The sequence below is a fragment of the Corylus avellana genome, chromosome 5, assembly GCF_965113065.1.
Source record: "Corylus avellana chromosome 5, dhCorAvel1.hap1.2, whole genome shotgun sequence".
In the NCBI taxonomy this organism is placed as follows: Eukaryota; Viridiplantae; Streptophyta; class Magnoliopsida; order Fagales; family Betulaceae; genus Corylus; species Corylus avellana.
In genome coordinates this window covers 8,434,261-8,459,592 of record NC_142494.1, presented here as the reverse complement: position 1 = coordinate 8,459,592, position 25,332 = coordinate 8,434,261, and the positions used below count along the sequence as shown (strand labels likewise).

Genomic DNA, 25,332 nt, shown 5'->3' with positions numbered 1-25,332 from the left:
TGCCAAACTAAGCCACCGCTAAGCCACGGCCAAGCTATTGTTCCGTTTCTTTTAATAATTTTTTATTATTTAAAATTATAAAGGACATTTTACATATACTCTATCTAATTTAACTCCAAAATCTAACTGTGAGGGTGAAAATGTGATGAAGTTTCCTCGAAGATAAATGTTATAATTACAATATTTTTAACAAAAAAATTGGTACTGTCGATAATCGTAACATTTCTCTTAATTAAATATTTTAATACTTTCCAATGAATGAGCTTCACTTATACAAAGAAGGTACCCATAATATTTCCCTTCTCAATATGCTGTCATAGATTTCTCTTTCTTTAATTCTTTTTCTCTATTTGATTCCTTTTTTTTTAAAAAAAAAAATTGAAAGGGCCAGAAGGGACGATCAATGTAATTTCTCCCATTGAGCGTGACCATTGGGATTCCCACCTACTATGGAATGTTCGGTTTAAGCCATAGCTACTGCCTGAAAAGGCAAGTTCGTCACCACAGTCCAACCAAAATACAAGTTGGTAAAACCCATTCTTAGTAGCATCTAGTTTGCGGATTACTGCGGCAAACGGGTTTGACCACTTGGAAGAAAGGAGAGGAATTAAATTTTATCCTATGCTGCTTTACCGACTCAACTACAACCTTAGTGATTATTTGATACATTTGCTTTTGCTATATTTATTCACAGGTCAAAAGCTCAGGAGCCTTGCAATCTCAAGCAATCTTGTAGGGACCCTCCGCTCACCCCCTTCTCACACGGTTAATATAATATTATAAGAAATTTTTTGAGTCTAGATATAATCTCCTCCTACAATAATTAATTACGTTGTCAGCTTCAAGGAAGTTGCCAACAAGTTGCTGATGCTTCTTCACACGAAGAATATATATATATATATATATATATATATATATTTGTTGAAGAGATAAATAAAGATTTCATGATGACTGTAGGAGGAGGAGCAACTTGTTGGCAACTTCCTTGAAGCTGACAACGTAATTAATTATTGTAGGAGGAGCTTATATCTAGACTCAAAAAATATCTTATAATATTATATTAAAAAATCACTTATCCAAAAAACAATTATAAAAATAAATGGTGCATTGAAAGTGTCCATTCTTCCCCCACCACGATGATTAAGAGCTATGTTTGGGAAGAGCAGTCCGGCACTGTAGCTGGAACGGCACTGTTCCAACTACAGTGCCAACTGACACGTGGCGCCAGAAATTGATTTTTTTATCTTAATTTTTTTTTTAAATCAAAATATTAAAAAAAAAAAAAAAAAAAGGGGTGGGGAACGCTGGGGTGGTTCCAGCCACCCCTTGGCCAAAATGGGGTGGCCGGACCACCCCATTTTTGGCCAATGGGGTGGCTGGAGCCACCTCCTGGCCGATCTGGGGGTGGTTGAACCACCCCCGTGGCCAAGGGGGTGGTCCGGCCACCCCTTGGCCCAAATAAAAAAAAAAAGAAAAAAAGGGAACCGGTGCATTTGGGGGTGGCCGGACCACCCCCAAGGGGCTGGGGGTGGTTTCGACCACCCCATACGGCCGGTATTTTCATTTGGGGTAGTTGGACTAAACATCATATTTAATGCTCTAATGAATGTTCTCTTCTGTACAACTTTGCAGATTCAGAACCCCAACTCTTCCTTTTCGCCCATTGAGTCTGAATTTCCAATTTATTAGAATCTATGATGAGATTTGAATTTAAAGATAATCAAAGGCATCAAAGTCTTAGCTAAGTCAAATTGAATTTAGCTAAGACTAAGCACCAGAGTGAGCTCAGTCATAGTAAATTAAGCTATGACTAAAATGAAAGAAAATATTCACAGAACAGAGCACCCTGCCTCGAAGAGAAGAAAAAAAAGAAAAAGTGCTCAACATTTTCTTCAATTTTAAGATAAAAAGAAACAACTTTGGTTTGGATAGCTTTGTAATACATGAACTTATTCCTTCCATTGCAATATGCACTTCTGAAAGCCCTTTGTGATACTCTTTGTTCCTCTGCATACTTTTTTCATATGATCCGCTCGATTCTTCTTGTCCCCCACCTGAAAACCTTATATAGAAAACAATCATTCTCCATATCACAGAATTCTTTTTTATTTAAACAAAGAAAAGAAGAAAATTATTCATAGCCATGTACATATTCTCTCAGCAAAATTCATAATTTTCCTCATCAAATCTTATAATAGCCAAAATTATTGGGTCCATCCTTGAACGCCCTATTCTGGAACAATAACTACTAATAGATATTAGGGTCCTTTCTCTATTAGTTCATAGCAACACTATAGATCATACTCTTATATTAAAACAGTTCATTTTCTCTTTTTAATTGTTGCTTTTTTTTTTCTTTTTTTTTTTTAAAAAAAAAGTAGAGAAAAAGGAATGAAAGAAAGATAGAAAAAAGCAAATATGCGAAAAATTTAACTAAACCTTGAAGTAAATAATTTTAGCAAAGTTTATGCTCATCTAAACTTTATCACTAAGCTCTAAGGCCCCAAAAATTAAATTTTCATCCAAGAACTCATTAAGCAAAATTGCATGAATTGCCAAATCTTTGAAATGTGTCAATTCCAATCTAGTAGGCAAATATCACAGTCGAGTAGGCAAGGAGCCTTTAAGTAGCAATTTACAACTTTGAAAGAAGAGACCTGAGTTTTCACAAATGTAATGTACGTGTATTGTTTCTGTTACTATGCCATAAAAATATAGTTTAATTTAATGAAATACTGAGGCATAATTTCGGTAACAACCACTGATATTTTATTGCAGGAAAATTATGTCTCAAAGCGGTAGTTCAATCGGCTAGGACTACGCCTAATGAAGTAGAAGTCATTAGTTCGAATCCCCCTACCCCCTCTTGTGCGGACATGTCAAAAAAAAAAAAAATGCAGGAAAATCTTTCTGTAAATGTAGGGTTAAATGCCCTTTTGGTACTTAGGTTTTAACGACTTTATTTTTTTTCCATTTAGGTTTTATTTTGTATCATAAATGGTACCTATCTTAATTAGTATCTTATATGTAAATTCGGAAATAGTATCTCCATCTATATTTTGTCTATAAAACTAACAGATTGCCACGTAAAACCAATCAAAACATGCTACTTGTCCTATGTCCTAATAAAAAATTTAAAAAAAATACTAAAAAAAGAAAAAAAGACTTGAAAGAAGAAAATAATTGGGTGTGTTCTCCGAATTTCAGCTTCGGACCAAAGATTTATTGCAAAAATGACAAGTTAACAAAACCAAATGGAAATGAGAAACTTCAAAGGGAGAGAGGTGGAGAGAATATTCAAGTATTTATTGTTGATGTCTTCAATGAAGTTCTGTGTGGGAATCAATGGAGTAATTGAAGTGCTGTGAAAAGGTTGAAGTGAGTGGATTTGCAAGAAGCATCGGGAAAAAAAATAAAATAAAATAAAAAAAGGGAGGTAATTTCGTGATTTTATTATTAATCATGGTATTCTTCTTTTTTTTTTTTTTTTTTTTTTTTTCTTTTTAATTAAATTCTTGTCAGCAACTCAAATCCTCTATCTTCTTTGTTTAAACACAGTTTTCCGAACAATAACGTAACATGAACCATGTGAATGTTGTGATATCTGAAGAATCACCAAACAACAAAATAGTAAGAAAAGGATCAAAGTTGCCGGTGTTTGCAGGTGAGGAATAGCTCCGATGCCTAAATTAGTCATTGTGTTTGAGAGAATATATAAACTTTAAAGATTATAAAAGAGATGAAGAGAATTGAAAATATTCGATTAAGGAAAAAGAAGTTACCAAAAACTGAGATGAGACTTCGTTTTTTACGCATCAGATAGTAGTTGCTTATTTGGCATAGTGGTCCTACCGAGGATCCACGTGACATATATTGTATTGATGAATAATAGGAGAATGCCACGTAAGCAAATAAAGCCTCCCGAGGAAAACCTTTGGGAGTACATGCTAGACTCGGTTTACCGAGCCTTTGAACCGAGTGTTGCATACTGAACTTGGGTGGATATAAAATTACCAAACTTAAGTTCGGTAAGCAGGTGTAAATAACCGCGCATGTATTATAGGCCATATGATTGTTTTGTTGGGCTTAGTATAGCTGATCCCTGATCCAACAGTTACCCCCCAATTTCCTAGTCTGACAGACTATGGAAATTTCATATTTCTGAGAATGGGTCAGCTTTTATAAGTTCGGCCTTGTTTTCGGTAAAATAAGGTGAGTTGGCTCTCAAAATTCAAATTTCAGAACTTTCGAATTTCAAGAGGGAATATTTAGAGCAATAAACGATTTACCTTCCCCTTTTTAAAACCACATGTCGAGCTTCTTGCGGTTAAAAAATCAAGCAACCTGTAATACCCCACCTCAATGACACACAATATTGTTCGCTTTTGGCTCCTCTAAACCAGACTTCCCAAGAGGTCACCCATCTTGGTACTACTCCAACAGAAGCACGCTTAACTACGGAGTTCTGATGGGATCATGACCATCACGGCTTTAAAACGCGTTGTTGTCATTAAGGGTGTAGTATACATTTAAGCATCTCCATACCCAAGCGATGTGGGACGTCACAATCACTCCTTCTTAAGACCTAGCGTCCCCGTTGACGACCCTCATTGGATTAGCCCATTCTTGGCATCCGTCCCAACGAGTGCCCGCTAGCGATCTTCATGGGCTTGTGCACGCTCCCCCCCATCTCAGGTTGGACAATGGCTCTGATACCATTTGTAACACCCTACCTCAATGACACACAATATTGTCCGCTTTTCGCTCCCCCAAACCAGACTTCCCAGGAGGTTACCCATCCTGGTACTACTCCAGCAGAAGCACACTTAACTATGGAGTTATGATGGGATCATGACCATCACGGCTTTAAAACACGTTGTTGTCATTAACGGTGCAGTATACATTTAAGCACATCCTCATTTCCATATCTAGGCAATGTGGGACATCACAATTACCTCATCTTAGGACTCAGTGTTCCAGCTGGCGACCCTCATGGGATTAGCGTCCGTCCTAGAGAGTACCCGCTAGCGATCTTTATGGGCTTGTGCACGCTCCCCACATCTCAGGCTCCCCCAAACCAGACTTCCCAGGAGGTTACCCATCTTGGTACTACTCCAGCAGAAGCACGCTTAACAGCGGAGTTCTAATGGGATCATGACCATCACGGCTTTAAAGCTCCCCCAAACCAGACTTCCCAGGAGGTCACGCATCTTGGTACTACTCTAGCAGAAGCACGCTTAACTGCTGAGTTCTGATGGGATCATGACCATCACGGCTTTAAAACGCGTTGTTGTCATTAAGGGTGTAGTATACATTTAAGCATATCCTCATCTCCATACTCAGGCAATGTGGGACGTCACAATATATTTTTTGGAAGGGATAGTAAATTCACTTACCATGAGGGTCTGATATCGCCTGGGTATGGAGATGCGGATGTGCTTAAATGTATACTACACCCTTAATGACAACAATGCGTTTTAAAGCCGTGATGGTCATGATCTGATCAAAACTCTGCAGTTAAGCGTGCTTCTGCGAGAATAGTACCATAATGGGTGACCTCCTCTCCCTTAGATGTGGGGAGCGTGCACAAGGCTATGAAGATCGCTAGCGGGCACTCGCTGGGACGGACACCAAGAATGGGCTAATCCTATGAAGGTCGCCAGCAGGAACACTGGGTCCTAAGATAGGGTGATTGTGATGTCCCACATCGTCTGGGTATGGATATGAGGATGTGCTTAAATGTATACTACACCCTTATTGATAACAATGAGTTTTAAAGCTGTGATGGTCATGATCCCATCAGAACTCTGTAGTTAAGCGTGCTTCTGCTGGAGTAGTACCAGGATGGGTGACCTCCTAGGAAGTCTAGTTTGGGGGAGCCAAAAGTGGACAATATTGTGTATCATTGAGGTGTGGTCTTACACAACCACATGTCATCATTTGCACAAGGGGTAAGAATTTAATGGCACACTTTCTCGAAGAACCCTAGCTACTAGGGTTTTAAATGCACCGCTTGCGTTTCACCTTCCCGAAGCCTTTTAAGACTGTTTTCACCTTCGTTCACCCCCTATTTTCACCCCACCAGAAGCCATTGTTGTTTTTCTTCAAGCTTTTGTTTAAGTTTTCCACAACCGGAGCTCCTTCATTCGGATTACTCTGCTCAATATTATTTCTTAAGAGTGGTATATTTTAGAACTGCGGTTGAGTCTGTCCCTTCTGCCAAGCCTTTTGTTCATCCAAACAGCCCAATACTCCATTATTTCGATTTTTGTCTTCCTCTGATTGAACCATCTGTTGGTCATCTTCATTTAAGTGTACCCACCTTCTAATTCAGCAAGGTTATCCTCTCATTCCTCGTCAATTAGTCCCTGAACTTCGATACCTTATGAGTTGTAAAGGTGGTACTGGTCCCAATGTATTGGGTAATTCATACCCAACTACATGGGAGACAACTTTAACAGATGAAGATGAACCCGAAGTTTGTCAAACCTGTTGCATCCCTGATTCGGTATAGCTACGTTTTGATAATGAAGGAACCAGAGCTGTAGTTGATGTTGACAGAAATGAAGCTTGTGTATATATGGATATGTTTCGGATAGGTTTGAGATTACCCTTCCTGAGGATAGTTCGTGAACTATTGAGTTATATTAGAATAGCCCCTCATCAACTCATGCCGAATGGTTGGAGAACTTTTTTCGCTTGTATGATTGTCTGGCCGAAGGTCCTTGAGGCAAAACATCCCCTTACTGTTGTAGAATTTTTGAAGGTATACCGACTGTCAAAGGGTCCTAGAACCGACCATTTGTTCACCTTTCAAACTTGGAAAAGATTAAAGCTCCTCTCCTTCAGGAACACTTATACCAGCAACAAAGGATGGAAAGATGAATTTTTCTTTGTTCAAGGTGAATGGGAATTTGCACCTTCAGAAGTAATTAGAGACCCAAGTATCCCTCGAGAAACCATTGCCCCTTCAAACCGAGGTATAAACCAAACATTGTTTTGTTTGGTTTTTCTTTTTTTCTTTTTGTAGCAAAGCTAATCTTAACATATTTTATTATTTTTAGGTCAGCAAGAACCTTCTTTAACCGGAGAAGAGATGAGCCGAGTAAGGAGAGTTCTGGATTAGGCCGAACTACATCCATTGGAGATGGATTATGATGCTGTTATGTCAGAAGAGAATAAAAGGCTATACTTGTGGGCTCCCATAACTAAGAGACCGGCAGAAGTTGCTCCACTGAGGAAGTCATCTGCTGAGGCTTCAAGAAGACCAACTGCCGAGTCTGCCGAGCCTCCGAGGAAAAGAACTAGCAAAGCTGAAGAGCCTTCTAAAAAAAAAGGCAAAAGGAAAGTTGGAGATGCTTTCCCGAAGAAACCCTCGGCAAGACCCCCAATTGCTGCTAGAGTCTCTCTGGTGATTGCTAACGAGCCTGAAGATTATAACATTTCTCCTCTAAAGAAAAAGAAGAAGACAAAGAAAACCGAGGGTGGCTCAAAAATAGTGAAGCCAGTTATTGATCTGGAGTCAAAGGGACTTGAAGTAAGCTCAGGGGCAGAACCAGTGGGAACAATATCCGATGTCCTCCCTGAAGAACAAGGAATCAGAACTACTTCTGATTTAGGAGTAAGTACAAAGAGAACTGCCCCTGAAGTAGAAGCACCTGCTCCTCATGTCAGAGCGTATTCTAGTGTTCTCGGTGTTATTAGGAAGTTTTTGGGTACAAAAGATACATCAGTTTGAGATGCCCTTCTTGCAAACCGACCTTCCTGATCATCTTCCATTACACCAACAAGAACCGAGCTTCCTTTTCCGGCAGCATTTGAGGTTGAACCACTCTCTGTCGTGCCTCTTTCCTCGACTCCTACTGAAGCTGTGCACTTGAGTGCTGCTAAGTCTAAAGAAGGAAGCCCTATAGATGCAGGATGTATCCTTAGAGATCTTGCTTCAACGATGCCGCTAATAAAGCCACTTGCAATGATCCTCTCAGGGCAAATCGAAGTAGAGAGTTCATCTGTAAACCCTGAGGTTACTAGCACCGAGCCTTTAGTTTCTGAATTTATAGCTGATGGAGTTGTGGCCGAAGAACTAGTAATTGCTGAACCTTTGGTTACTAAACTTGCTACTACTGTGCCAGTAATTACAGAATCTGTAATTGTTGAGCATACAGTTGCTGAGAATGTAACTGCTGAATGTGAAGTTACTGAGATTGCAGTTACTGAACAATTGGCTGCCGAACCTGTAGCTGCTAAACATGTAATAGCAGCCAATGAATTTGAAGAGGTTGACTTTAATTTTCCAACTGGTGGGGAATCAGTTAATCCTGAAGAATCAACTTAGCTGCCAAGAAATAATCCAGTTGGTGATGATGCACAAAATCCTGCCGGGACTTCACAAGCAGCTGGTTCATCGGTAAACCGTACACCTAAGCCAATCACTTGGACATTCAGGGAACCTCTTTCTCGGCTGGGTGACAGTTGGTATGGCAATCCCTTTGTTACCTTAGCTGATTTAATACAGGCCAATCATGCACCAAATATCAGTGTTCAATTCCTGAAGGAAGTAATGGAACACATGTTGTACCACCAACTTGAGGTAAATATCCCTTTGTCTTTCTGAATTTTGATAATAATATTCTTATTCTGATAAACTTCTCTTTCTTTGTAGGGATCAATGCACAACATGAATTACTATCTTCATTTTAGAAGGTCTGCTGAGAGTTCGGCTTTAGAAGCTGAGAATTCAAAAAAGAGACTTAAAGATGCTGAGGCTGAAATTAAACGGCTGCAAGAAGTATCATCTCAGCAAGAAAGTGAGCTTCTTCTTTCTAGAGAACAAATAATTGAATTGGAAGCTCAATCTATTCAAGCAAATTCTCGGATTCGAGAATTAGAAACTGAGTTAGCTGCTGAGAAGGCCAAATATGAGAGGTTGTTAACCGACTACTCAATTATTGAAGATGAAGCTAATCAGTTCAAAGAGAAGCATGTTGATGCTGAGCTTCAATGCCGAGCTACCGAGTCTCGTATTAACTCAGTTTCTGAAGAACTTGAAGAAGCATAGAGATACTCTTCTGTTCAGTGTACTAGAGCTGAGGTAGCTGAAGGAAAGCTGAAACTGAAGAACAACTTTTGGTTGCTGGGAAGAAACAAAAATCAACAGACAAAAAGCTTAAGGCTGCTGAGTAGAAGACTTTAAGTCTTAAAAGAAAATTTACCCGAGCTAAAGATCAAGTAATCAGATATAAGGATAAAGCTCAGAATTTCTATAAGTAGCTTTCATTTGCTTCTTGGGGCCGAGATTATGGTTGGGACATAGGTTTCATCTCGGGGTTTGAAACTTTCCGGAGCTGGTCAAAGAATCCCCCCAAAGGTGTTGACCTCAATACTATTAAACCCAAAGCTATTCCCCCTATTGAAGAAGCTATCACGAAGATTGCTATAGTCGGACAGGAGCAAATGCCAGATTGCAAAGGCATTACATATTTTGGTTTTAACCCATTTGCTAGATATGAAAATGGGGAACCTTCTGCTGCTAAAGAGCATCCCGAAGAATCTTTATCTGAAGATAACTCAGAAAAGTCAATAAATGTATTAGATGAAGAATGGGACCATGTATCGGATGGAGCTAACTGAAGTTTCAAATGTAATCCTTTGCAATGAAATGAATTTTTGTTTCTTCCATTTTTGACAATGAATAGAAAGTTTTTGATTTTTGCTCTTCTTACTCTGTGATTTGTGCTTTGTAAATGAATTGCTTCGTAAATTGCTTCATACATGTGTAACCCCCCGATTCCCATAGATTATGAGCTTAATTAATAAACAATGGGAATCTTTACAAATTACAGGGTAGAAATTTAATCATTGTGATTGTTTTGCATAATACTTGATTTCGGGAAAAACTTTGTTCAACTGAGAATGTTGGGTTTAGAAAGTACTCGGTTCAAATGTATTAGTTGAACATTTGCCTCAGGGAAGCGTTTAGTTTTGCTATTTGTCTCCGATGTCTTTGCCTTAGGAAAGCGCTTTAGCTATATTTCTCCAAAAGTGGTGCCTCAGGAAAGCGCTTTGTGTAGCTATATTTCTTTGAGGACTTTTGCCTTAGGAAAGCGCGTTGGCTATATTTCTCCGAGTTATGCTCAGGAAAGCGCATTTCCTATATTTCACTATGGTTAAACTTTGTTTAAAGGTTAAGTTCAAAAAGCGCTTAGTTCAACTATATTTCCGAACTCATCTTCGGGAAAGCACCTCAGTTGTATTTCACCGAACTAAGCTCGGGAAAGTAATGTGGCTATATTTCACCGAAGGGTTTGGAAAGTACCTGATAAGCGCCGAATGTTGCACATTCAAGCCCCTTAATTTGCATATGTTAATTCCTTAGCGTTGTTATTTGTTTAATTTTGTTTTGTTTTTGTGTTTAAGGTCTTATTTGACAAACCATTGGAAATTGGGCTTAAAAGGACAACAAATTGAGCATTCTGGAGCTAGGATCGATCGTAGTACCCTTGGGATCGAGCACACCTGCGCTCGAGCGTCTGCAGCCGAGGATCGAGCACATACCTGCGCTCGCGCGCACACCAGCTAGGCTCGAGCGCACACGAGCGTACAGTGCACGACAAGAATTCTTCTCTAGCATGGACTTGGATTTCAATCTCCCAATTGGACTGGGAGACTGCTCTCCGGTTTTCTAGGGTTTTAGGGTTTTCCAAATCCCTATAAATAGGGCTCTAAACATTGTAAACAGACACACCGCTTCCTAGAGCTAGAAATCAGCAATTTGTCTTTGGAGCTTAGAAGATCATGAGCGGCTAAACCTTTTTGTGGGGTGTTGATGTAACCCTATCCAAGCACAATGGTTTGATTGTATTTAATTTCTAGATTTTCAATTCATGTATGTTGATTGTATAACTATGAGGATTGCTACAATTGATTTATGTTCTTAATTATTAAATGCAATTGTTCTTAAATTCCAAAATCAATATTTATGAAATTCTTCTCTTGTCTTAGAAAGTATTTTACTTTTATTGAAATCAAATCATTCTTGTTTTCTGTGATTATGAGGATGATGGTTATACAATGGGTTTAATTGACATATGATCAATAGGATTTGATAGGCCACGCCTAGGGAAGACGGATTGTACTACACCCTAGTTTAGTGTAATTTAGGTAGACAGTCCGTGCCAACCGAAGATGGGTTACACTTATTCATTGATTGTATATATCTTGTTATAAAATTTGATAATTTATACCTAGGGAAGACGGGTCGTACCGCGTCTTAGTGGTTAGGTGGACAATCCGTGCCAACCGAAGATAGATTATGCTTATTCTTTAATAAGGTAGTTTCTTGTTTATTTATAACATGCATAGAATGAATTTCTGGGATTAATTATGATTAGCCATTGTTGTGCGGATGGAGGTGAAGTCAATACCCTACACTCTCTCTCTTATTTTAAATCTATTTTATTTTCATGCACTTTAAATTTTAAAGAAAATCAAATCAATTCTTTTTTTAATTAAGTTAATTTTAATCTTTCGAATTTTGATAATAAAACCCCTGCAGTCATTGAGGTTCGACACCCTCTCTATAGCCGTATCCTACAAAGATTCGTTCTATTGCGAGTGGTAATTTTTATTATTGATATTTTTGGACACAAAAAATACCACATCAATATTTGGCGCTATTGCCGGGGATCGAACCCAGGCCGGGGACTGCTTAACGGTTTTGTTGTCAAATTTTAGAGATTAATTTTAGCTTAATAATTTATTTCCCTGTTTTAAGTTGCTAATTTTTAATTCTGTTTTGTGTTAATTTTATTTTTTTTAGAATTGCAAACAGGTCCGTAAGCTGCCTTCTCTGTGACTGCGATCGAGCGCAGCCCCTGTGCGATCGAGCGCACGGCCGCACTTCAGCAGGATCCCAGCCAGTAGCGCTCGAGCCTTCTACTCCTGCGCTCGCACTCATATGCGGCAGTACGCTCGAGCGCACCCTGCCGTGCGATGGAGCGCACTTGCGGCATCCTGTATCCAGACCCTAAGTGCACACTAAGGCCGTTTGTGAGCTTGTTTGTTTTCTGTTTTAGCTTAATTTTTTTTTTTCTGTTTTCTTTTAAATTTCTGTTTAGTTTATGCTAGGTCGTCGTTCTTTATCTTTTCCATTAATTTCTTGCGACCTTGAAATTGAACGCACTCTTAGACAAATTAGATCCCAAAAGAACTCTAATTTGCTAGAAGAGCGTTCCACTGAGACCATGGGGGACGGTAACCACGTAGCATTGCAAGATCACTATCTTCCTACCACTTACACCACTCCCACATGCCTCCGGTTGCTGGAAATTACGGCAACCCATTATGAAATTAAGCCTAGCACTATACGAAGTTTACCTTCCTTCTTAGGGCTTAGCACTGAAAATCCTTATGAATTCCTCAGTGATTTCGAAGCAATCTGTGAGACCACTAAAATGAATGGATTCACTGAGGATGCCCTAAGGATGCGTCTTTTTCCTTTCTCCCTCAAGGAAAAAGCCAAACATTGGTTCCAGTCCTTAACACCCAATTCTATCACTTCTTGGGCTCAATTGCAACAAGAATTTCTTAAGAAGTACTTTCCCATAGGCATGACCAATGATACTAGGAGAGCCATTACTATCTTCTCCCAGTACGAGGGAGAGGATTTCCATGAGACTTGGGATAGGTTGCAAACCTTGCTTAGATCATGTCCACACCACGCTGTCCCTAAATGGCAGCTAGTGCAGTGTTTTTATGATGGCCTGACCGAGTCCAATAGAAAAATGGTAGATGCATCATGTGGGGGGACATTCATGTTGAAAAGCGAAGATGAAGCATGGTCTATGTTTCAAAACTTGAGTAACAATTCTCTTCAGCAGGTTTCTACCAGACGGAGGGCACCAGCACCTAAAGCACTCAGGAAGGAGAGTTTGTATGAAGCACGCCATTCCCCAAACATGGCCAACCAAGTAGTTGAGGCTATCACCAAGAAGTTAGATCAAGGTCTGTTGACTGCTGGTTTTGCTCCTAATGCTGCTCACACACACACTGAAGCATGCTCATTCTGTTCCAGTCCTATGCATCAGGTAAATAACTGCCCTGTTACTAGAAATTATACGAATATTGCAAATGAGCAGGTTAATGCAGGTTTCTCCAGACCGGGTAATGATTAGTACTTCAATACCTACAACCCTGGGTGGAGAAATCATCCAAATTCCTCGTGGGCAAATTCAAATTCGGGCAACTCAGCCCCAGGGCCATACAATCAAGCTCAATCCAACAGACAGCCTTACCAACCTCATTCCACTTACCGGCCTCCACAACAGCACTACCAGTCTCCATCAGAGTCTAATTTTGAAGATCAGATTCTAAAAGCAGTGAATGAGCTGACCAGCGAGATAAAGCAGTCAATCAAATCTCAACAGGAAAGAGTAAACTCACATACCCACTCCATTGCCAAGCTAGAAGCTCAAGTCGGACAACTTGCCAATACCCTCAACAGGAGGGAAGAAGGAAAGCTTCCAAGTCAGCCAGTGACCAACCCTAGGGGACTATACATGGTAGAAGGAAGCACATCTCAACTGGAGCAAGTTCAAGTCGTCACCACATTGCGAAGTGGAAGAATGGTTGACAATCATGTGGAAGAAAAGAAGGATGAGCAAATTGAGGCCCCACAGAATCTGCATCAAGACAAGGGTAAACAAGTAAGCATCGAGGCATCTTCATCATCTACCCCCACTCTTGAGGTCCCATATGAGCCTAAGGCCCCTTTCCCAGAACGTCTCAAGGCACCTTCCCACTTCGGGAAACAAGGAGAAAAGATACAAGACATGATGGAAACCTTCAAACAGGTTCAAATCAACATCCCACTCCTTGATGCCATCAAACAAATTCCAGCCTATGCTAAATTTCTCAAGGACTTGTGCATTCAAAAGAGGAAGAATCAGAAGCACACTCCCAAGAAGGTCATTCTCACTGAGCAAGTAAGCTCTCTAATTCAGCATAACACTCCTCCAAAGTTCAAAGACCCCGGAGCGACTACAATTTCGTGCGTCATCGGAAACACTGAGATTGAGAGAGCTCTCCTCGACTTAGGAGCTGGTGTTAATTTGCTTCCATACTCGGTATATCAGAAACTGGGCTTAGGGGAATTGAAACCGATAAGTACTGCCTTGCAATTGGCTGACCGCTCGATCAAGAAACCCCGCGGGATTGTGGAAGATGTCATTATCAAGGTGGACAAGTTCTACTATCAAGTTGACTTTATAGTTCTGGACACAGAATCGGTCCCAAATCCAGAGAAGCAAATTCCTGTCATCCTTGGGCGTCCTTTCCTCGCCACAGCCAATGCATGCATCAATTGTCGGACCGGAGTAATGAAGATCTCTTTTGGGAATATGAAAATCAGATTGAACATCTTCAATGCCTTCCAGAATGCGCCTGATCAGAATGCATGTTTCTTCTTGGATGACATTGGAGAAATTGTTGAAGACCACCTCCTAATCCTCCATCTGGAGCCCCATCATGGAGAAACCCACTGGAGCCTATGCCTCTCACTTCAAGTACTCCACCACCTGATGACAACCCCACAAGGGACATATTTCAGTCAGAGGTTGCTGAAGTTGATTTCATTGGGGTGGAAATTCTTTTGGCAAATTCCCTGGCTACCCCAGTTTTTGAGAACTCCCATAGAGACAAAAGGTTGATCATGAAACCAGTTCAGGACAAACACCCTGAACATTGTCATGGAGGGCATCAAGACCTATTCCCTGGGAGAGGCAGTTTCGGGATGTTAAGAAGAATCCTCTTCCTTGTGGAGTGTCACATGATCATAAAGAAGAAGAGATGGAAGAGCTTGATTGGACTTCTGAAGGATCGAGGTAAGATCCTTCGGGACTCGGACTTACATTGAGAAATACCTCCTAGGATCAAGTGCAGGCCCTGTGCGCTTGACCCTCCACTCCACCAGGGCATATGATCTCCATCCAAGTTTATTTTATCCATTGTTGTTTCCTTCTTTGTTTATCTTTTTACAACAATGTGTGCACTTGATTGGTATTTGGTTGGAGTATCACTTTATTCTTAGGACATGTGTTTTTGCATTCAAGTTTGGGGGTATGATATGCCCACATCTGTTCATTCAGGTATTTCTGTATTCTTGATCTTATTCTTTAGTTCTATACATACATTGGGGACAATGTATGATTCAAGTTTGGGGGTATGGAAAAACAAAACACGGTCCATTTTTGTTGTTATTCTTAAGCACATGGTTGAGCTTTGATTTTGCTATAAATTTCATTGATAGGCTTAAAGTTGTGAACACATGATCATATGACTTAGGGATTTTGAGTCTTATTACTTACTTTTGGCAACATGAGATGCTTCTTGTTTCAATTTAAATCTATCTTGAGCACACTAGCACATGTCTGTGAGGTATGAATTTTGAGACCACTTATGTTTGTTTTCAATATCGTGAATTCTGTTGGGTGACATATTGGGTGAATAACTTTGGCATGCTAAAAAAAAAAAAAATCTAGTTTGAATTTTTTGCTGAGTAACCGAACCTCTTGCCTCATTAAGCAGTGAGTGTTCGCGTCAAAAAGTGAAATTTTTGGGTTGATTAATAAAATGGCTAGCTTAGCTTCGTAGCCTTTTTAACTCGAGTTAGTAAGTCCTTAGGGGTGTCTTCACACCTAATGCCCTAAAGCCATTTGGTTTGGGAGACATTGACTTAACACTCGATACATGGGTCAACTAGAAAGCTTAAGGGAGCTAAGCATTGCAAAGCCTGCAACAAAAAAAAAAAAAAAAAAAAAAAAAAAAAAAAAAAGAAAGAAAGAAAAAAAAAATGTATGCCTTGGTTGTTTCATTTGATATGAAGTCCAATGAATTCTGAGATGGTGATTCATTCATATTGGAATTATTTTGAAGCCTCATGACTATGTGTTAGTTCACTTTGCACTAATTGAAATTTGTGTATCTCAATCTGCCATTTGTAAGTGATTTAACTTGTGAATTCCTTGAAATTTTGAAGATGAAGTTTATAATTTTAAGCTTGCTAATGAATGAGAACCATTATTTTTGTGATGCTTTATCCTTTTGAATGACATAATGATGACAATGTTTGTGGGTATCATTCCTGGGAAACCCTCACGAGACTTCACTCGTCCTCTAGGGAATGCCTAGGGGTTTAAAAGGCTTGTTGCATACGCTAAATGCAATCGTACATCCCACGAAAGCTGGATTTATCTTTTTGTTTTTCAGTTTATTTTCAGTTTTGTATTGCTAAGGGACTAGCAATATGTAAGTTTGGGGGTGTGATAAGCGCCGAATGTTGCACATTCAAGCCCCTTAATTTGCATATGTTAATTCCTTAGCGTTGTTATTTGTTTAATTTTGTTTTTTTTTTGTGTTTAAGGTCTTATTTGACAAACCATTGAAAATTGGGCTTAAAAGGACAACAAATTGAGCATTCTAGAGCTAGGATCGATCGTAGTACCCTTGGGATCGAGCGCACCTGCGCTCGGGCGTCTGCAGCCAAGGATCGAGCGCATACCTGCGCTCGCGCGCACACCAGCGAGCGCACTGCGCTCGAGCGCACCGAATCTTGGATCGAGCGCACACGAGCGTATAGTGCACGGCAATAATTCCTCTCCAGCATGGACTTGGATTTCAGTCTCCCAATTGGACTGGGAGAGTGCTCTCCGGTTTTCTAGGGTTTTAGGGTTTTCCAAATCCCTATAAATAGGGCTCTAAACATTGTAAACAGACACACCGCTTCCTAGAAATAGAAATCAGCAATTTGTCTTTGGAGCTTAGAAGATCATGAGCGGCTAAACCCCTTTGTGGGGTGTTGATGTAACCCTATCCAAGCACAATGGTTTGATTGTATTTAATTTCTAGATTTTCAATTCATGTATGTTGATTGTATAACTATGAGGATTGCTACAATTGATTTATGTTCTTAATTATTAAATGCAATTGTTCTTAAATTCCAAAATCAATATTTGTGAAATTCTTCTCTTGTCTTAGAAAGTATTTTACTTTTATTGAAATCAAATCATTCTTGTTTTCTGTGATTAATTATGGGATTAATTATGATTAGCCATTGTTGTGCGAATGGAGGTGAAGTCAATACCCTACACTCTCTCTCTTATTTTAAATCTATTTTATTTTCATGCACTTTAAGTTTTAAAGAAAATCAAATCAATTCTCTTTTTAATTAAATTAATTTTAATCTTTCGAATTTTGATAATAAAACCCCTGCAGTCCTTGAGGTTCGACACCCTCTCTATAGCCGTATCCTACAAAGATTCGTTCTATTGCGAGTGGTAATTTTTATTATTGATAATTTTGGACACAAAAAATACCACATCAATATTTGTAGAGCTATATTTCCAATTTGGATGCTCGGAAAAGCGCTTAGTTCAGCTATATTTTCTGAGTATGAAGTAGAGCATTTGATGTATTGTGTATATTAAGATTTTTGCATGATTATAACTTCAGAAGATTCTTTATTCATAAAACTCTTATTTTACAATAGCAAAATAGCAAATGATGAATCTTTGAAATTATAATTCTTATACAAAATACTTCTTAAGATGCTCAGAATTCCAAGAGTCGTTTTCCTTCTAAATTTGCGAGATGATATGCTCCTGCTCTTGTACACTCAATCACCTTGTATGGTCCTTCCCAATTTGGTGCTAATTTTCCATCAGCTGAATCTTTAGTGGCTACAGTGACTTTTTTCAAGACCAAATCTCCAACTTTAAAACTACGATGTTTAACTCTCTAATTAAAATACTGAGCTATCCTCTGTTGATATGCTGCCATAGTTATCTGACCTTGATCCCCTTTTTCTTGTAACAGATCGAAATGTAGCTTCAGACCTTCATCATTAAACTCGGAATTGAAAGTTTCTACGCGAAAACTCCCTGATCCAATTTCAACTGGAATGACTGCCTCGGTTCCAAAAGTTAAAGCATAAGGGTTTTCCTCAGTCGGAGTTCTTCTGGTGGTGCGATATGCCCATAAAACTTCTGGAAGATCCTCTGCCCAGTTTTCTTTATGTTCACTGAGCTTTTTCTTCAAAATTTTGAATATAGTCTTATTTGTTACTTCTACCTGGCCATTTGCTTGTGGATGTCCTGGAGATGAGAAATAATTTCTAACATAAAGCTTAGCACACCATTCCCGAAATGAATCACAGTCGAATTGTTTGCCATTATCTGTGACAATTGCATGTAGAATTCCATATCGGCAGATAATGTTTTTACAAAGAAATTTTTCAATACTCTTTGCTATAATATTTACCAACGCTTCAACCTCTGCCCATTTGGTAAAATAATCTATAGCAATTACAGCAAACTGAACACCCCATTTCCCTCGAGGTAACGGTCCTACTATATCTACTCCCCATTGTGAAAATGGCCAAGGTGAAGAGATTGAACTAAGCTCCTCAGGAGGTTGCTTAATGATATTAGCAAAACGTTGGCAATTGTCACAAGTTTTGACTATCTGTACATAATCCTAATTCATATTCGGCCAGAAAAATCTTGCTCTAATAGCTTTGTGTGCCAACATTCTTGCTCCCGAATGACAACCACAAACCCCTTCATGGATTTCCCGAAGAATATAATTACCTTATTCTTTAGAAACACACTTAAGAAGAGGCAACATAAATCCTCGTTTTAAAAAAACTCCATTAAGTAGAGTGAACCGAGCAGCCCTTTTCTTTAATTGCACTGCCTTCTTCTTATCCTATGGGAGAACACCCTTTTATAAATATTCAACTATTTCTTCAGCCCAAGCAGGCATAACTTCAATCGTTAAAATCATAACCTCCTCGGTTATAGCTGGTTGTTGTAAAACTTGAATTGGTTGATCGGTTTCTTCTACCTCATCATCAGTTGCTGAACCCAATCGAGCTAAAAAGTCCGCGTTTTCATTTTCTTCTATCAGGATTTTAACTATACAGAACTTTTGGAAAAACTTTTGCATATTCTGTACTTTAGATAAATACAGCCACTACTAAAAAAAAAAAGGTTCTCCCAGCGTTTCCAATTCTAGTGTTTCTATAAAACGCCGTCTAAAACATCATATGCCGGCGTGTTGTGCGGCCGCCGGTAATGGGCCAACAATGGCAGCGTTTTTAGATGAAGCACCGTCACTGGGTTCGCGTTTGTCAAAAAAACGCCGTCCATTTTGGGGAAAGGCGTTTCTTTGGTAGGGTTTAATCTGAGGAGTTAAACCTAACTAGCTAAAAGATGGAACTAGGGTGAGAAAGGAAGAAGGAGGAGATCGACAGCTGGTTTGCGAAAGGGGAGAGGCAGGAAGGAAGTGAAAGTAGGTCTGCAGCTTATTCAATCAAGTTGGACACGTGGAGCTAATTGCATGGTGGGTGAAATCAGCTGGCAAGCATTATTATTATTATTTTTGTAAGTAGCTGCAGACCTATTATGAAAAGGCTTAAATGTGGTCTTTTTATTTATTTATTTATTTTATATATATATATACACACCAATGTTATGGGAAAATGCTGCGAGAAGAATTGCACAGCTGCGTTTCAATTTTGTAAATTAATTAAAGGTCATGATTTTCTCCTTTAATTTCGATCAATTATCATATATGATTTAAATAATTATACAAGTAACTTTTCTTTTTTTTTTTTTTTTTTTGAAAAAGCAGTCGTGATATTATTAAAATGAGCTCATACACTGCAGGGCTAAGGCCTCTGCATGCATAATCTCGCGTATACACTCTGGGGGGTCGTAAAGCCACACCCTATCCATCTCATTGTGCAAAGCCAAGCTTGCAAGTACATGGGCAACTTTATTGCCTTCTCTCCCTATATATCCCATTTTCCATGACTCTATTGACCGAAGAGCTACACGCAAGTCTTCCATAAGATGGCCCTTATTGCTTTCATCCGGCTGCTTGGAGGTCACCATATCCACAACCACCTTTGCATCTCCCTCCAACTGGACCTGCTTGAACCCCATCTCGGTACACAGCTGAATTGCCATGGAAGCGGCTAAGGTTTCTGCTGTTATAGGGTCCAACAATCCCATTCTTGTCATAGTCTTTGCCACCCACATTTTTCCATGGTGATCCCGAATGACGACTCCAAGACCCATACGGCCTGTTTGTTTATGGACTCCGGCGTCCCAATTGGCTTTTACCCATCTGAAGGGAGGATTTTGCCAGTTACAGGAAGACGACATGTTCTGATCACGGTTATGCATTACTGTCTCCTCAACTGCTTGAAGATATGAGTCCACCGCCTTGGTTGCTTGCTGGATGATGATGTTTGGGTGCAGGAAACCCCCATCATGAATCAGCTCATTACGCCTTAACCAAATGCGGCGGGCAATTCCAGCAAACAGAGCAAATTCTTTTTGATCATAACACCTCAGCATTCCTTCCACCACCTGAAGAAAAGATGGTCCTTCAAACCAACTTTTTTGAAATTTGCGACACCTAGCGCTCCAAGTATCTTTGGCTGCAGGACATTGCCACAACACGTGAAAGGTGGTCTCCGCCTCCCTCTCACATACTGGGCAGTAAGGATCTCGGCTCACTTTCCGGGTACAAAGGTTTTCTTTTGTAAGTAAACTCTCGTGGCAGGCTCGCCAGAGAAAGTGTTTCTCAGCATGTGGTATTTTTTGCCTCCATATTGATCTCCACACCTCACTGTAGCGGACCCGGGAAGAGCCCTCAGCCGCTTCTCTCACTTTTTCAAGGTGATAAGCACTGTGCACTGTAAAGATTCCCTTGGCCGTTCCTCTCCATATCAGCTTGTCTTCTTGATCCGTGGAGCCTATAGGTAAGGAAAGGATAGACATATTCTCTTATCTGGAGAACAATCTCTCCATTAAGGCAGAATTCCAGCAATGTTTGTCTGCGTCAATAAGATGGTTAACTGTGGCATTTGGGTCAAGGATTGAAGGAGGAGAGTACACCGTGTAAGCGGGTGGTCTAAGAATCCATTTGTCCTTCCATATTTGGACTGATTTACCATTTCCCACTCTCCACACTAGTCCATTTTTTACGAGATCACTAGACCCTTGGATACTCCACCATACAAAAGAAGGCCGGTTCCCCAAAGAGGCTTCAAGAACCGTACAATTTGGAAAGTACTTAGCCTTCATGATTTTCGCAATAAGACTGTCCAGTGTTTTCCAAAGGCGCCATATTTGTTTTGCCAAAAGAGCTTTGTTAAAGCAATCTAGGTCCCGAAATCCGATCCCTCCTTGAGTCTTCGATAGGCCCATCTTACTCCAACTCAACCAATGGATTTTAGTCTCATTCGCTTGGTGGCCCCAATAGAACCTCGCCATAAGCGAATTAATCTCCTTACATAGAACCTTTGGAATTCGGAAAACTCCCATGCAAAAGGTAAGGATTGCTTGGATCACGGCCTTTAATAGAATTTCTTTCCCCGCCTGGGATAAGAACTTGGGCTTCCAATCTTGGAGGCTCTTCCACACCCTTTCCTTGATGCGTTTAAAAGCTCTGGTTCGAGACCGTCCCACCAAGGCGGGCAACCCCAAATAAGTATCGTAGTGCTGATTTGTTGGAATCCCGACTATCTCTTGGATGTGTCGCTTGTCTTCATTTGAGGTGTTATGGCTAAAGAACAAGGCCATCTTATTTGTGTTCATTTTCTGTCCCGATGCCTCCTCATACATCTTTAAGATGGAAGTCAGATTGTTCCATTGAGATAACTGTGCCCTGCAAAACAATAAACTGTCATTGGCGAAAAAAAGGTGGCTTAACGCCGGCCCCTTCCTCGATGTAGGCACCGCTGTTAAACTCCCCTTCAAGTTGGCTTGGGAGAACATGGCACTCAGGGCTTCTGCACAAATAAGGAATAGGTAAGGTGAGATTGGGTCGCCTTGACAGAGACCCCTAGATGGGGTGATGAGGCCACAAGGGTTCCCATTCACCAAAATCGAATATTACACCGTCTTTACACACATCATCATCAAAGAAATCCACCTCCCATCAAAGCCCATCTGTTGCATCACTGCTTCTAAAAAGCCCCATTCCACTATATCATAGGCCTTGCTCATGTCGAGCTTTACGGCCATAAAACTCTTTTTTCCCCTCATCCCCGAGTGCACTGTATGGAGCGTTTCATAGGCCGCCATTACATTATCTGTGATGAGACGGCCCAGGATAAAAGCACTTTGCTTAGGGTCAATAATCATAGGAAGAATTTTTTTCAGCCGATTAGCTAACACCTTCGAAATAATTTTGTATAACACATTACATAAGCTAATTGGCCTAAATTCCGTGACACTCTTAGGATTCTTAATCTTTGGTATTAAAGCTACGTGAGTTAAATTCATAGCTTGAGGTAACATACTAGAATTAAGAATGCCAAGTAAAACTTCACATACCTCCTTCCCCATGGTGGACCAATTTTTTTGAAAAAAGCATGCATTGAGCCCATCTGGACCCAGCGCTTTCAAAGGTGCCATTTGGAATAAAGCTTCTTTAATTTCCACTACTGTAAAAATCTGGAGCAGCTCCTCATTCATGGGTTGAGTAACACTTCTAGATATAGGCTGGATGCAGGGGCCATAATCGCCAGTTGGACCCATAGTAAAAAGCTGCGTAAAATAAGATACAAAAGCTCCCTCAACCGCCTCTTTAGTCTTCCAAGTCTGCCCTGCTACATCAGAAATTCTTTCCACATGGTTTCTTCTTCTCTTGGAATTGGCACAAGTGTGGAAATACTTTGTGTTTCGATTGCCAAACTTGAGCCATTCCTCCTTCGCTCTTTGTCTCCACCAAAGCTCCTCCTTGTCAAGCAAACCTTGAAGGTCCAGTTGAGTTTTTCTAATCTCAGCTTCAGCCGAAACACGCTCCCTGGTTTGGAGTATTTTAAGTCTCCGTTGCAAGGTATCAATCGATGCTTGGTTGTTCTTATTATTTTCCTTCCGCCAGTGTAGCACATTTTCCACACAAGTTGCCATTTTTGAAGAAAATCCTGCCCAATCCGTAGCAGGCCTTCCCTCAAGAAGCCAGGAATTTTTAATGACCTCTCTACACCCTTCCTCCAAATCCCAAGTTGCATCATAATAGAATTGGGGTCGTCTATGAGCCTGTACTGCAGCCCCCAATAAATGTAAAAACAACGGAGCATGGTCCGAGCTAATAGCCGCACCCACAAAAAGTTGGGAATCCGGGAACATATTCCTCCATGCAAAGTTGCAAACCCCCCCTATCGAGCCTCTCCTTAATGAGTGCATTACCCTTTTGGTGATTGCTCCAGGTAAACTTAGGACCATTATAGCCCAAATCATTTAGTCCACATTCCTCCAAGGTTTGTCGGAAGGCCTCCATAAGGTATCTCTGCCTTATATTTCCCCCGTATTTTTCCGACATAGTCAAAACTTGATTAAAATCCCCAAGGACTAGCCACGGGTCAGGGGTTAACCGAGCCAAATACTTCAAAATATTCCAGGCTTCATGTCTTTTTGTCGGGTCCGGGTGGCCGTAGAATCCGGTAAACTTCCAAGTTAAATTTTGATGTTGGTTATGAACTATAGCATTTATGTGTCTAAGGCTATAGTTTTGAACTTCCACCTCCCATCCTTCCTCCCAAAATAAAGCCAAACCCCCGCTTCTCCCCACACAATCCACCGCAAACATATTATCGAAACCCATCTTCATACGAATAGTCGCTAATTTTTTTTTTCGTAATTTAGTCTCCATGAGGAAGACTAAATTGGGACGCTTTTCTTTCACCATCCGGCGAAATTCATGAACTGTTCAAGGGTTCCCAAGCCCCCGACAGTTCCAGATTAAAATGTTCATTGCAGTCGGCGGGGCTGGTCACCAGCCGCCGCCATCCTCGAACCGTCACAATATTCATTTGAAACACTTACAAAGCAGGTCGTTATACCAAACCCCTTGAATTTTCCTTCAACTCCAACTACCCGTTTTTTACAGCTTCTTTTAAGAGCATTATGAACTTATAGAGGTGTCTCCCGCTCATCTCTACTCTTCCTCTTCCATGAATATTGGGTCCCTCCCTGGCCACTTGTATTTGTTTCGTTCTCCAGTGTTTTCTTCTCCTTTGCTTCTTTCAGAGAATTTTCAACCTCTGTGAGCACAGGACCTGTAAATGGGCCCCTAACATTTTTGAATAGCCCGTCACAGCCCACACCCTGATTGGGCTACATATCTCTATTTACGTCTCCCCTATTCTGCCACGTTCCCTTCATTGTCACGCACCTACTGGTGTTTGGAGTTAATTCTGCCATCATACTCCACATAAAAGCCTCTTGATTCTTTCCTTCCAGAACAGCATCCCCTTGCACCTTCATTCTAACTAGGGGTGGGCAAAAACCCGCCCAACCCGCAGACTCGCCCTGCGCGGTTTTTAGGCTAATTTTTGCAGGTTCGGGTAGGATTTACCCAACCCGTGAGGGGCGGGGCAGGTTGCGGGTATATGAATTTATTTCCTGCGGGTACCCGCCCCGCCCCGATCTGCCCCGCATGACTATAAAAACAAAAAACCCTAACCCTAAGTTCATAACTTTCTCATTTTCAGCCGCCTGTCTTCCTGTCTTCCTCTCTCTCAGACCTTGTCTCATTTTCTTCCGCCTATCTCCCTCTCTCCGACTCTCTTGCTCTCTCTCTCTCTGGTCTAGTGGTCTGTATGGTCTGCTCTCTCTCAGTCTCTCGTCTGCGTCGCCACTCCACATCTTCAGAGACCACGAGCTACAGCGCCGCTTCCTCTTCTACAAACCACGATCAGGTTTTTTTTTTTTTCTCTCTCTAGACCTGTTTCATAAATGGATCAAAACAGATCTGATGTTGGGTTGTGTTTGTTCAAACAAATAATTTTTTTTTTCCATTGTTTATAGGTTTTTTTTTGGGCTCTGTAACTTCTGTTGTTGGGTTGTGAGAAGAAAGAAACAAAGAGAATGGAGAAGAAAGAAACAAAGACGAAAATGGAGGAGAAGAAAGAAACCCGCACAACCCGCCCCAATCTACCCCGCTCTGTTCTACCCAGCCCCGCCCAGATATTGTGCGTTGTCCTCGGGTGGAGGGTGGAAATTTTCAGAACCCGCAGTGTGCGGGGCGGGTGAGGAAAATGCTAATTCGCACCCCGCCCAGACCCGTGCCCACCCCTAATTCTAACAGATTTGAATTCAAATTGATCTTTCATAACTCCCACGTTAACTCCTTCTAAATCTATTTTGCTTTTGCTAAGGAAATTCCGGTCTCTTCTCCCCATATTCCCGTCTGAATAAAGGCTTGCGTTTTTTGTGGGATATTGTTGATGACTTTCCCGATTTGGCTCTCTGACATCGG

At 40.6% G+C, this 25,332-nt stretch overlaps 1 protein-coding gene across 1 annotated transcript; it reads right to left on the bottom strand.

Moving 5' to 3' along the window:
* Positions 1–20,849: 20,849 nt before the first annotated feature.
* Positions 20,850–23,676, bottom strand: LOC148585344 (uncharacterized). The gene is made up of 4 exons (XM_088516717.1): positions 23,226–23,676; positions 22,404–23,116; positions 22,000–22,244; positions 20,850–21,732 (listed from the first exon to the last, which is right to left on the bottom strand). The coding sequence occupies exons 1-4, from the start codon at positions 23,674–23,676 to the stop codon at positions 20,850–20,852; spliced, it is 2,292 nt and encodes a 763-aa protein (XP_088372843.1).
* Positions 23,677–25,332: the final 1,656 nt, after the last annotated feature.

Coding starts and splice junctions, on each gene's coding strand:
- LOC148585344 (XM_088516717.1), bottom strand. CDS start 23,676: ATGGGTTTCGATAATATGTTTGCGGTGGATTGTGTGGGGAGAAGCGGG. Junction 23,117..23,225: donor GGAGAGGCTCGATAGGGGGG/GTTTGCAACTTT, acceptor TGGGGGCTGCAG/TACAGGCTCATAGACGACCC. Junction 22,245..22,403: donor GGTCCACCATGGGGAAGGAG/GTATGTGAAGTT, acceptor ATTATTTCGAAG/GTGTTAGCTAATCGGCTGAA.